Source organism: Jaculus jaculus, chromosome 18, assembly GCF_020740685.1.
Source record: "Jaculus jaculus isolate mJacJac1 chromosome 18, mJacJac1.mat.Y.cur, whole genome shotgun sequence".
NCBI lineage: Eukaryota > Metazoa > Chordata > Mammalia > Rodentia > Dipodidae > Jaculus > Jaculus jaculus.
In genome coordinates, this window is record NC_059119.1 from 29,773,143 (window position 1) to 29,786,015 (window position 12,873).

At 39.2% G+C, this 12,873-nt stretch overlaps 2 protein-coding genes across 2 annotated transcripts in view; both read left to right on the forward strand.

Moving 5' to 3' along the window:
- Zfand4 (zinc finger AN1-type containing 4) overlaps window positions 1-6,556 on the forward strand; it is a 68,386-nt gene extending 61,830 nt beyond the window's left edge. Inside the window, exons 9-10 of the mRNA XM_045137179.1 lie at window positions 4,318-4,435; window positions 5,592-6,556. Coding sequence (XP_044993114.1) covers window positions 4,318-4,435; window positions 5,592-5,727 — 254 coding nt within the window. The 3' untranslated portion in view covers window positions 5,728-6,556. The remainder of the gene's footprint in view (window positions 1-4,317; window positions 4,436-5,591) is intronic.
- A 2,494-nt stretch (window positions 6,557-9,050) lies between these two features.
- Marchf8 (membrane associated ring-CH-type finger 8) overlaps window positions 9,051-12,873 on the forward strand; it is a 141,602-nt gene continuing 137,779 nt past the window's right edge. The window contains exon 1 of the mRNA XM_012948666.2: window positions 9,051-9,172. The gene's annotated coding sequence lies outside the window, so the exon portion shown is untranslated. The remainder of the gene's footprint in view (window positions 9,173-12,873) is intronic.

Consider the following 12,873-nt stretch of genomic DNA (forward strand, 5'->3'; position numbering starts at 1 on the left):
TGGCTTACATGAGTATTGGGGAATTGAACCTGATCCTCAGGCTTCACAGGCAAGTGCCTTAACCGCTAAGCCATCTCTCTAGCCCAAGAATCTCTTTTTTTTTTTTTAAAGTTTTTTGGTTCATTTTTTATTTATTTATTTGAGAGCGACAGACATAGAGAGAAAGACACATAGAGGGAAAGAGAGAGAATGGGCGCGCCAGGGCTTCCAGCCACTGCAAACGAACTCCAGACGCATGCGCCCCCTTGTGCATCTGGCTAACGTGGGACCTGGGGAACCGAGTCTCGAACCGGGGTCCTTAGGCTTCACAGGCAAGCGCTTAACCGCTAAGCCATCTCTCCAGCCCCAAGAATCTCTTTTTGATGAACTGGTTATTTCTGGATAAAGAAAGAAACAATCCCTAGGGCCAGCCCTTTGCAAGATGCAGTAGCAGAAGTGGCTGGAGCTAGCACTTCCCTCTGCCAGGGACAGCACCTTGAGGATGCCTGGGCTGGTTGTCATGTTTTAGGAGGAGGGGGAGTCTCTGCTTTGTGTTTTAATACCCAGAGTTTGGGAAGCACCAAGGATGCACCACCTCTGTAGCCTCAGAGTTTTAAAAGATACTTTACAGATTATGGATGTCATGTGAATTTTGTTTTTAAGGTGATACTTAGGAGTTACTCTCCATTACTTTGTAAGGCTAAAGGTTATAAAGTCCTAATATATCCACTTATTTTTTAGATATTTTATTATGATAAAACACATGTAACAAACTCTCCTTAATTATTTACTTACTCTTTGTTGTTTTGAGATAGGGTTTCATGTAGCTCAGACTGGCCTCAAACTTATTACATAGCTAAGGCTAGCCTTGAATTCCCAATCCTCCCAAATGCTGGGATTAAAAGTGTGTGCTATCATCCATAGCTCAACTATTTTATTTTTTAATATTTATTTATTTGTAAGCAGGGAGAAACAGAAGACACACACACACACACACACAGAGAGAGAGAGAGAGAGAGAGAGAGAGAGAGAGAGAGAGAGAGAGAGAGAGAGAGGGAGAGAGAGAGAGAAGGGAAATGGGTGCACAAGGGCCTCTAGCCATAGCAGACGATCTCCAGACTCTTGTGCCAGTTTGTGTATCTCGCTTTACATGGGTACTGGGGGTTAAACTTGGGTCATTAGGCTCCACAGGCAAGTGCCTTAACTGCCAAACCATGTCTCCAGCACCTTATTTATTCATTTTGGTTTTTCGAGGTGGGGTCTTACTCTAGCCCAGGCTGACCTGGAATTTACTATGTAGTCTCAGGGTAGCCTTGAACTCACAGTGATCCTCCTACCTCTAGCTCCCAGGTGCATGTGCCACCACACCTTACTCAATTTATTTATTTATTTGTTTTTGAGGCAAACTATTACTAGGTAGTCTGGGCTGACTTGAAACTCAGTATTCTCCTCTGTCTACCGTCAAGTGCTAGGATTACAGGCAAGTACCACTAACACTTGCCTTTGTATTCATTCAGCTGTACAGTTCAGTGGCATTAAGTACACTGATACTGTTATTGAAGACTTAACCCCTGTTAAGTGTGGTGGCATGTGCCCATAATTCCATTATTTAGAAGGCTGAAGTTGGGAGACTGGGATAGGAGTTGTTGTGATCCCAGGCAACGTAGTAAGACCTCATTCCAAAGAAGGTATGTGAAATAAGCCAACCCCCCGCCAAACAAAACAAAACCTCCAACCATTCTACCCCCCCAGTCTTGTTTATGTGTCTTATTTAGTTCCCTAAGAACCTCATGTAAGGGCATCAGAGAGAAATTTTGTAGCTTGCATATTTTACTTTGATGTCTCCAAGGCTTATCTGTGTTGTCACATGTGCCAGACTTCCCACTTCCCTGTCATGTCAGCAGATACCTGTGATGCTTTTACATTTTAGCTACCTGGGCGAATGCTGTAACAAGTAACACTTGTTATGACATCAAGTTTAACTCTTCCGGCTATATAGCAGGAATGAAATTTTTGGGTCATATGGTATTTTTTGAGGCATCTCTCCATATTGTTTTCCTCTACCATTGCTATACCATGCTACAGTCCTACTAGCAGGACCCAGGATTCCAGCTTCTCCATGTCCTTATCACTACTTCCTGATGTTGTGTTATGGGTGGTGGTTTTTGCTACTCTACATCCTAATGAATATGAGGTGGTATGTTCATGTGGTTTTGCTTTGCAAGTCTTCAACAATGAGTAACTGATTTCCTTGTTAGCAGTGCCAATTGCCTGATATGTTTCTTGGACATTTGTGGCTCTTTGGAGGGATTCTTCAATCCTGTCCTGTCCTTTCCTTCTTCTTGTTTAAGGGTATATTGGTTGACTTCTCCATTGTATGAGTTTGCCTTTTTTTTTCTCTCAAAACTGTCTTTTTTTTTAAACAAACAACTCTAAATACTTGTACCACATTGTACATCTGGTTCTACATGGGTGCTGGGGAATTGAACTTGGGTCATTAGGTTTTACAGGCCAGTGCCTTAACTGCTGAGCCATCTCTCCATCCCTGAAACTATCTTTTAATGCACAAGTTTTTAAACTTCATGAAGTTCAATTTGTCTGTTTTCTTCATTGTTGCCTGTCATTTGGTTTCACACCCAAGAATGACTGCCAAATCCAATGTCATGTAGCTTTTCCACTACATTTTTTTCTAGAAGTTTTTTTTTTAATTGAATTAATAAGTTCCTTCATTGGTTCTCTTCAGTACCAGATATCACTTGAAAACTTGAACCTTAATTACAGTTACAGCCATCAGTTCTATACAGCTGACTGCCATGCTTGTATCTGGAATATTAATTTATTATCCTTCTGAATTTTCCTTCCACGAATTATCACTGCATTAAACCAAATATTAGGTTGTAACCATCAAATCAGTGAATTATTCCAAACTTCTGTCATCAACAGTTTTTTATTTACTAGAGAGAGAGAGAGAGAGAGAGAGAGAGAATGGGCATGGCAGAGTCTCCATTCAGTGCAAACAAACTCCAGATGGATGTGCCACCCTGTGCATCTGCCTATGTGGGTCTTCTAGAATCAAACTGGGGTCCTTTGGCTTTGTAAGCAAGAACCTCTTAACCACTAAGCCATCTCTCTAGTCCACAACAGATGTCTAGAACACTAAAATGACTCTTCACATTGACACTATCTAATTTTTCTATCCTTGCACATTTGATAGCACATTTGTGAGGAAGCTTCAGAGAGGAGGTAATGGTTGATAATGTATTGCAGGATAAGCAGAATTTTGCTAAAAGAAGATATTGCAGCCAGAAATAGACCTTATACCTTATTCAGGGTGGGTTTGAAATGGTAAATAACTCTGAAAAGTTAGAAAGATATTATTTTGGACATGTAAGACCTTGAATACATTGCTGGATCAAAACACCTGACCAGAGCAGCCTGTGGAAAAAAAGAGTTTATTTCAAGATTACAGTTGCAAGGGGAAAGTTTCATGGTGGCTGGTGGTCAAAGCATGGCCCAAGTAGATAGCCAGGGCATCACACCTTGTTACTTCAGCAAGAAAGAATCAGTAGGAGTGAACTTTTGACCACCCTGCTGGGCTGAACTAATGAACCTCAAGGCCCACCCCCAGTGACACACCTCCTCCAAGTGTCTTGAGGCTCCACCAGGGATTAAGTATGAGGCCTAATTATAAACACATGAGGCTATGGTAACATTTTCTACTTAAAACACCACAAAATAATATTAAAATGATATATATTATTAGTGCTTCCTAGCATAGAGATGATGGCTAATGTGGTTGTTCTAAATGGCTAGAAGGATTTATGGAAACTTCTCATAAAAGATGATAATCATCCTATTTCATGCCACCTCAAGTTCTCACAAATGTGTTCTCTGTCTCTACACATACACAGAAGTCCTTGAATGGGAAAAAAAAAAAAACAAAAAAACCTGGAAGATACTGAGTTAAGCATTTCCAAAAGAAAGAAAATAATGAATGATTGTTATAGTTTTCAGAGGGCTCCTCAGATAGGACTTGACCCAGACATTTTTCTTAATTCTTTTCAGTTCTTGATGTATTTATTTATGCTGATTATCCCTAGTGATAATCAGAAAAGCATGTGTGTATACAAGACCTGAAAAATCTAATCCTAATCAGTAGAAACTTAGCACATCTTTTCAAAAGATTTCTTTTGAAACACTTGTAGATTTTACAAGTACCTGTACATATAAAATATTAAAAGTTAAATTTATATAGCGTAGATAGTTAATATAAGAGGAATGTTTTGCTTAGTTAGGATTCTATGCCTGTATTAATCCAAGTATTATTTCTCTCAATAGGAGAAAGTACCCATCGCCTCCCACCTGTGAAAACCCCCCTTCAAACAAAGAAGAAAATAACAAAACATTGTTTTCTTTGTGGAAAAAAAACAGGACTGGCTACCAGCTTCGAATGCAGGCAGGTTGGCCAGCTGGAGAAGCTGACATGCTTTCTTTGTGGCAACTCCACAGGGGGATTATTAAAAATAAAGTTTTATTCAAATTGGCCATTCATAACATCAAGAGATGTTTTAATAGCAACTTCAGTTGAATTCCTAATTGATTGAGAATAAATAGTTCATGAGTTTCCAAAAAGCAGAAGCATATTCTCCACTGTTGCTTAGGCTGACAGCTAAGCCAGTTGGTTTTCCTAGAAGAGTCTTTCCCTCCACGATTCTATTTTATTTATTTTTATTTATTTATTTGAGAAAGAGAGAAAATGGGCATGCCAGGGCCTCAAGCCACTGCAAACGAACTCCAGACACGTGCCCTTGTGGGTCATCTGGCTCAAGTAGGTTCTGGTGAATTGAACCTGGGTCCTTTGGCTTTGCGAACAAGTGCCTTACCTCCTAAGCCATCTCTCTAGCTCCACAATTCTATTTTAAATTGAGCAAAAAGGGCTAAATTGAAAGTTAACTTACTATGGATTTTAACAACTCTTTGGTACAGTTATTTCAAAGCAGGTGGATATAGTTTTAAAAACAATGAAATTTTTCTTCCATAATTATGTTTTTCATTAGCATTGGTTGATGCTGTATCAGCTAACAGGGCAAGGGCAGGCATTGAAAAGAACAGTGGATTTTTAGAGTGCATAGTGTTAAAAATAATTATTTTGTTGCTAAAATCTGTTTTTAAATTCTCTCATGACATCATTAGGTTATATATACCCTAATTTTCTCATGAGATTGAATATCTTAGAATTCAAATTCACTAGGAATAAGAGGTCTAGTGGACATGTTAATCAACTTTTTGATCTTCTGCTTATATAAACCTCTATCCCCTATTTTTTTTTTTTTTTTTTTTTTGGTTTTGCATCCTGAGTGCTGGAATTAAAGGCATGTGCCACCATGCCCAACCCTCTATACTGAATTCTTTATTATAAACAGGTATTTTGTTCTCCTGAGTGGGGGAGGGGGGTCTTTATACTTACGACTAGAAAGGTAATGCCACTTATGAAAATGCTAAGGAAATCTACAGGGCTTCTGTTGAACTACCTGAAATCAAGCTCCTCTCTTCTAAAGAGAATATCCTTCTGTGGAAATGTGACTAGTCACATAACTTTTTTTGTGCTTTAGATGTGGAAACAACTTCTGTGCATCTCATCGCTATGCAGAAACCCACGGCTGCACCTATGATTACAAGAGCGCAGGGAGGAGATACTTGCAGGAGGCCAATCCTGTAGTTAATGCACCAAAACTTCCAAAAATCTAACAACTCTTCCTCTGCACTTTACTGTTCTGCCCGAGGAATCGTATTATATTGACAGAAGAAATATTGTTTAGACTGCATTATTTTTGTTCGACTCCAAAAAAATTTGCCAAATAACAAGAGCATACAATGCTTACTGTTGGAGAACGCAACTGTATTTGATGTCTTTATTCTTTGATGAGTCAAACGTTTTTAAAGTAGTTTTAAAAACCTTATGCTATAATGTTTGGGCTTTGTTATTGCATGTCTGTGTTTTGTTTGGTGTTTAAGATTGCAATATTATTAGATACAACTTCAAGATAGGCACTTTTGGGGAGTAGGTATTGACCACATAATGATGTTTCCATGTACAGAGAACTGAGTGGTTATGTAATGTCCACTCAGAGTGACAAGAGTTTGTCTTTTCATTAGTTTGTTTGTTTTCTTTTTGTGAGAGTGGGAAGATGGGGATTTTTTTTATAAATCCCATGTGTGAAAGGTTATGAGGTTTATTAACAAGTTCTTTGTATTTCATACTACTTTTTATAAAAAAGAACATTTAGTTTTCCAATGTGATTTGTAACACTTCTTCCATATTCAGATTGGCATTCAGATATGTATCAATTCTGTAAAACACATCATGTTAATATAGTAACCATCTCTTAAAATACTGCTTTTTAAAATGGTAGTTTTAAAATAGATGCTATCTTGTTGCCATTAAAAACAGAAACCAACTTTTCACTTTTTAAAAAATAGCTAATTTTTAAAAGAAGGGTTTCACAAGCTGGTTTGTTTTTCTTACATGTTGAGTGCTTTTACTAGGAGAAATTCAAATAAATATTCTACTTCATTATGAGTTTATTTTATTATTTACAGTGCATCTTCTTTTATAAATGCATTCTTTTATAAAGACCTTTAAATAAATTAATAATTTATCCTACTTAGAAAAAAATGATTGTGAGTATTATTATATCCTTCCATAGTCTCAGGAGCCTGTTCTTTGGTGTAATCAATCAATGTACCACTCAGGCTTTCTAAAATGTGACCCTGTATCACTCTTGGAACATGAAATGATGTTAGGTGTCATAGGGATGAACATTTTAAAGCAATTATTGCATTGTAATGTGCCCATTAGAAAAATAAACTTTAAACAGTTCTAAATTGACAATAAAGGAGGTTAATTGAGGCTCATTAAAAATTGGTTGATCCAGGCATGGTGGCATATGCCTTTAATCTCAGCACTCGGAAGGCAGAGGTAGGAGGATCACCATGAGTTTGAGGCCACTCTGAGACTACATAGTGAATTCCATGTCAGCATGGACTAGAGTGAAACTACCTTGAAAGAAAAAAAAGTTGGTTGAAAACTGGCAAGCTAAGGCACATATAACAGAAATCACAAAAGAACCAAATGACTAAAATTTAGAAAATGAAAGTATGATATTGAGCTTTTCTTTTTAAAATTATGTTTACAATTTTTAATAGTTGATGAAAATGATACATATGTTTTTTAGAAAAACATAAGTAGAAAAATGGAAGTAAAAATTTCACTGAAAAGGCTGGAGAAATGGCTTAGCGGTTACAGTACTTGCCTGCAAAGCCTAAGGACCCAGGTTTGATTCTCCAGGTCCCACATAAGCCAGATGCACATGGTGGCGCATGTGTGTGGAGTTCGTTTGCAGCGGCTAGAGACCCAGGCGTGCCCATTCTCTCTCTCCCATCCCCTTGTTCCCCTCCCTCCCTCCCACCCCTCTCTCTGTCTCAAGTAAATAAAGAAAAATAAATCTTTTAAAAAATTTCACTGAAGACCTCTAATTTATTCTAATATTTTGGGGGTTTTCGTAGTTACGGTCATAACAATGGCCAGTATATTTTAGATATTATTGTGTTGTGCTGTTTTATCACAGGTTAAGTATTAGCCCTTAAACATTAAGTTTTCTTTCTTGCAGTTTAGGTGCCTGAGAATCCTGTATCAAGGCACAGCAAGGTCATTTTTGCTAAAAGGCTTGACATGACTATCTTCTTACTGTATCTTCATATGGCTTTATTTTGTATGTATGTACAGAATTGGAGTGACAGCACAGAGGAAAGAAAAAAATCTATTATAATGTCTCCTTTTATAAGGGTGCCTACGGTCACACCCTTATGGCCTAATTAAATAATTCTTTCCTTACTACAAATACAACCACTCTAGGAGATTAAGGCTTCACAATGAGTTTGGGGTAGATGTATGCATTCAGTCCATAATAACCTACTCCTGACTTCCCAAAATTCATGTTCTACATGAAAATGTATTCATTATCCCAACAGCCCCCACTCAGCAGTTCAACATCTCCTGAGGCAGAATTCCTCTTTCGTGTCAACCTGTGAAGCCAGACAAATGCTTCCAAAACTCAGGCATAGTATTAGCATACCACTGCACACCTGTTATTCCAGCACTTGGGTGGCCAATCTCAAGGTTGAGGTTAGCCTGGGCTATATAGTGAAAGGGTATTAAATACAAAATATGCTGGAGAGATGGCTCAGTGGGTAAGAGTACTTCCCACACAAACATGAGGGTCTGAGGGGACCTGAGACTGCCTGAGTTTGATTCCACAGCACTGACATAAACAGTTGGGTATGACCACACATATCTGTAACCCCAGGAGGCCAGAGAATTGCTGAGGCTCATATGAACAGCAAGCTCTGGAATCAGCGAAGGCTCCCATCTCAAGGAAATACATGCCGGAGAGATGGAGGCATCCAACATTCTCTGGTCTCTGAATGTGTGTACACAGGCACACATGATCTCTGTACCTGCATATACATATGGTGCATATGCCACATACAGACACACAAAAAAAGTCACTAAGAATGAGAATTTATCAAGCACACCAACTCAACAAAAGCTTTGACCTCCCACCCCCTACCTGAAACGTGCAAAGGATAGGACGTCTGAGGTGTATGGCAGCAATAGCCCAGGATGGTCACCACTTACAGTGATTTTAATGTATGACCCCATAGACTCAGGCTTGAATCTTTAGTCTTCAGTGGGCAGAGCTCTGCTGGAGAAGAAGTATGTCACTGGGGTTGAATCTTGGAGTCCAACCCTAAGTTGTATTTGGTGACAGATCTGAAGTCTAGCCTTAATGTGTGTTGGGAGCTGTTGGAGCTCTGGCTGTTTGTGCTTGCTGGTATTGGTACTGGCTGTGGGTGGTGTCTGCTTGGAACTATGAAAGTAGGCCAGCTGCTTCTGCCATTGATGATGTTCCTCTGCAATTTGGAAGCCTGAAATAAACCCTTTCCTCACATAAGCTGTTTCTGGTTGCATATTTATTCCAGCAATGAGGAGCTGACTACACCAATAAATTGGTACCAGAGAAGTGGGGTCTTTGCTGCTATGAATCTGAGATTTCAGTCTTTTGGAACTTGTGTGCTGGAGGAATGTGGAAGGACATGGTACCCTGAATTGGAGATGCCTTGCAACAATGAGGTAAGCAGAGCTTGATGGACTATTCTGGTGAAGAGTTTGAAAATGCTAGAAACAGAACTGTGGACCATGAAGGCTTGGCTTATGAACCTTCAAAGGAAAACAGAACCTTGTTGGAACTTGGGTGCTGGCAGAATGGCTGCTTGTGTTCTTCCCTAGTCCTAAGAGTTTGATCAAGTTTTAATATAAAACTAGTGGACTGGGAGGGGGAGGGAGGGTATTACCATGGGATTTTTTTATAATCATGGAAAATGTTAATAAAAATTGTGAAAAAAAAAGTATGGACTAGTGTTCTTGGCAAAAGGTATATAGAACAGAAAAATATAAAGGATGTATGGTTTATCACTGAAAAATTCAAGTGGGCATAAAGTTACTGGCACAGAGACTGGTTTTAGCTTACTGAAGGTGAGATTATTGATTACCACCATTAAGGGTGATCCAACTGTTTTGCATTGAAACAATGGGAAAGATACCTGACAGTCCACCCAGGAAAGGCTCAGTGAGTAGGAATGCAAATTCTTTTACAAAGAAATGGCTTGAAGAATTCTAAAGGAGTATGTTACTTTATAAGGTCAAAGTTTACTCCCTCCTAGATTTACAGAATTACAGCTGTACCAGTGATAATGGTTTTGAAAACATCAACATTACAGGGAAGTGGGTCATGAGGTGCACATGGTTCCAGGAGCCGCATGAGTGGCAGTGTGAAACAGGGTGAGGTCCCTGGGTAGAGGCCCAGTAAGGCCATTGTATGAAGAGAACCAGTTCCAGAAGCCATTACTGAGATGCGGAATGGGAAACGAGGTTGAAATAAACCCTGTGTTGAAGGTCCAATAAAGCCATTTTATGGAGCTGTAAAGATGGATTGTGGTTTATAGTGGAGACTTGAATATTTATTTTTTCTTTTTCTTTTTTTTTGTTTTTTGTTTTTTTGAGGTAGGGTCTCACTCTAGCTCAGGCTGACCTGGAATTCACTATGGAGTCTCAGGGTGGCCTTGACTCACAGTGATCCTCCTACCTCTGCCTCCCGAGTGCTGGGATTAAAGGTGTGTGCCACCACGCCCAGCTATTATTTTTTATTTTTCAAGCAACAAGGAGGTGACTGCAACACCACTTCATACTCCATACTGTACTCAGCTCAGCATGGTTCACCTGTTATCTTAAAGCTGCCACTTCAAAGCTCAGCCATCCAGACCCTCAGATACTCACCTTAGCAGCTCTGTACCATGAAGCCCCCTGATTGGGTGGTTAAACTTGTACCTAACTGCCAGCAGTATGTATGTGTGAGCTCAGTACCTTTACTTGTTGTACCACCTCTAAATTCCCTGGCACCTTTCATCCTTTCCAGCCCCTCTATAGACCACTATCATTGCATGAATGGTGGTGAGTGATCTTTTATAAATTATTGAGATTAGAATGTAATAAAGAATTTGTGATGGCTGTGATCATGATTCATATGAAACCTAGAGTTATTGGTGAGGTAAAAGAAAGGGAACTGATGTAACTGATGAACTTGGTAAGTTCTGACATTTTAGAAAGACGTGTGTCAGCCTATTTTATTGGCCTAACTTGTTGAGCACATACATATGTATGTATGTTTTGTTATGCATGATTATCTTTATTATAGATCCTTAAAATATGGTGTTATCTTTGGCACTAAATACTTGCTGGTATCTGCTATTTTATTCAGCATCTTCAGTTTGATGCATTGTTCAGATAACCTATTTTGCCTTATTTCTGAAAATGAAAATTTTTTTCTTTTTTTTTTTTTTAATTTTTTATTTATGTATTTGAGAGCGACAGACACAGAAAGAAAGACAGATAGAGGAAGAGAGAGAGAATGGGCGCGCCAGGGCTTCCAGCCTCTGCAAACGAACTCCAGACGCGTGCGCCCCCTTGTGCATCTGGCTAACGTGGGACCTGGGGAACCAAGCCTCGAACTGGGGTCCTTAGGCTTCACAGGCAAGCGCTTAACCGCTAAGCCATATCTCCAGCCCGAAAATTTTTTTTCTTTTGGTTTTTCAAGATAGAGTCTCACTGTAGCCCAGGCTGACCTGGAATTCACTATGTAGACTCAGGGTGGCCTCAAACTCATGGCAATCCTCCTACCTCTGCTTCCTGAGGGCTGGGATTAAAGGCATGCGCCACCACGCCCAGCAAAAAAAAAAAATTTCTTAATTTAATCCTTTTTAGAGAGATTGAGAAAGAGAGAAACAGAGAAAGAGAGACAATTGTTGAGCCAAGGTCTCAGTCCCTGAAATTGAACTCCAGATGCTTGCGCCACCTAGTGGGCACATGGGATCTGGAGTGTTGAACATGGGTCCTTAGGCTTTGCAGGCAGGCGCCTTAACTGCTAAGCTATCTCTCTAGCCCTAATTTTGTTTTTAATTGAAAATTTTCTGAAATCATTCTCTTGAATTTGTCAATCTTAATTTCTTTGTTTTGTGATGTTAAGTATCCTTAAGTGTCCAGAGACTTTGTATAGGGGTAGGAAATAAGGTAATTAGTATGGAAGTATTGCCTAATGTATATGTACTTGGTAGCATGCTTCATCAGACAATCCTGCTTTTGCAAATTAATTTATTCAAATATGTCTCCCAAATACAGGGGCCTGTAATTAGGTATTGGAAATACAATGCAAACTAGTCAGATGGAATTTGTATTGCAACAGAGAGATTGAACAATTGTGTCATCTAATTCTAATTTTGATAAATAATATAAGTATACGGAACTTTGTAATAAGTGAAAGATACCTCACCTACTACAGGGTTCTTTTTAGTTGGAACTTCTCAAAGGATAAAAAAGTGGGGGAAGGTGATAGGGAAAGTCCTAGAATTAAAAAGTAAGCATATTTTCAAGAGAATTTCTTTTTATGAGTTTGGCTTTACCTCTTTAAGAAGAGACTTCTGGGTCAGACAGAATCCTGTTAGGAGAGTTGCTAGGAGATCCAATTTTTTTTTTTTCTTTTACCCTTAAAGTATTTTTCAACAAAAGTTTTAGAGCCGGGTGTGGTGGCACACACCTTTAATCCCAGGACTTGGGAGGCAGAGGTAGGAGTATCTCCTTGAGTTCAAGGCCACCCTGAGACTGCAGAGTGAAATCCAGGTCAGCCTGAGCTAGAGTGAGACACTACCTTGACCGACCCCCCCCCCACAAAAAAGAGTTTTAGAGATGAGGACTGAGTTGTTTAGTGACAGTATCTGTTATAAATGATTACATTTCAAAAGAAGTTCAAATGTTTGTGTGTGTTTGTGCATATGTTGTGTATGCACATGTTAGTGTGTGCATGTGGAAGCCAGAATTCAGTGTTGAGTATCTTTCCTCAATCACGGTCCTTTTTTTTTTTTCTTTTTTCTTTTTTTAGACAACAGTTTCTCACTCAGCCCAGAGCTCATCAGCAAACCCCAGACAGTCTCTGTCTGGCTATACCTGGTATTTCTCTGATGGCAGGATCCAAACTCAGGTCCTTGTGCTGTGGAGCAAGTGCTTTACTCATTGAGACACCTCCTTAGCCCCTACTTTTCTGACTTCTAACTCAGAAAGCATGACTTTCTCTTTTCCGTTTTTCTTTTTCTTCTTTCTCCATTTTTCAGTCTCCATCCTCCTGGCAGTTGCTAAGTTTGCTTGCTTTGCTTTTTTTTTTTTTTTTTTTTTAATGTTTTCCCTTTCATTTCTGTTAAGTCTAATAAAATGACTCCCAACTTTCA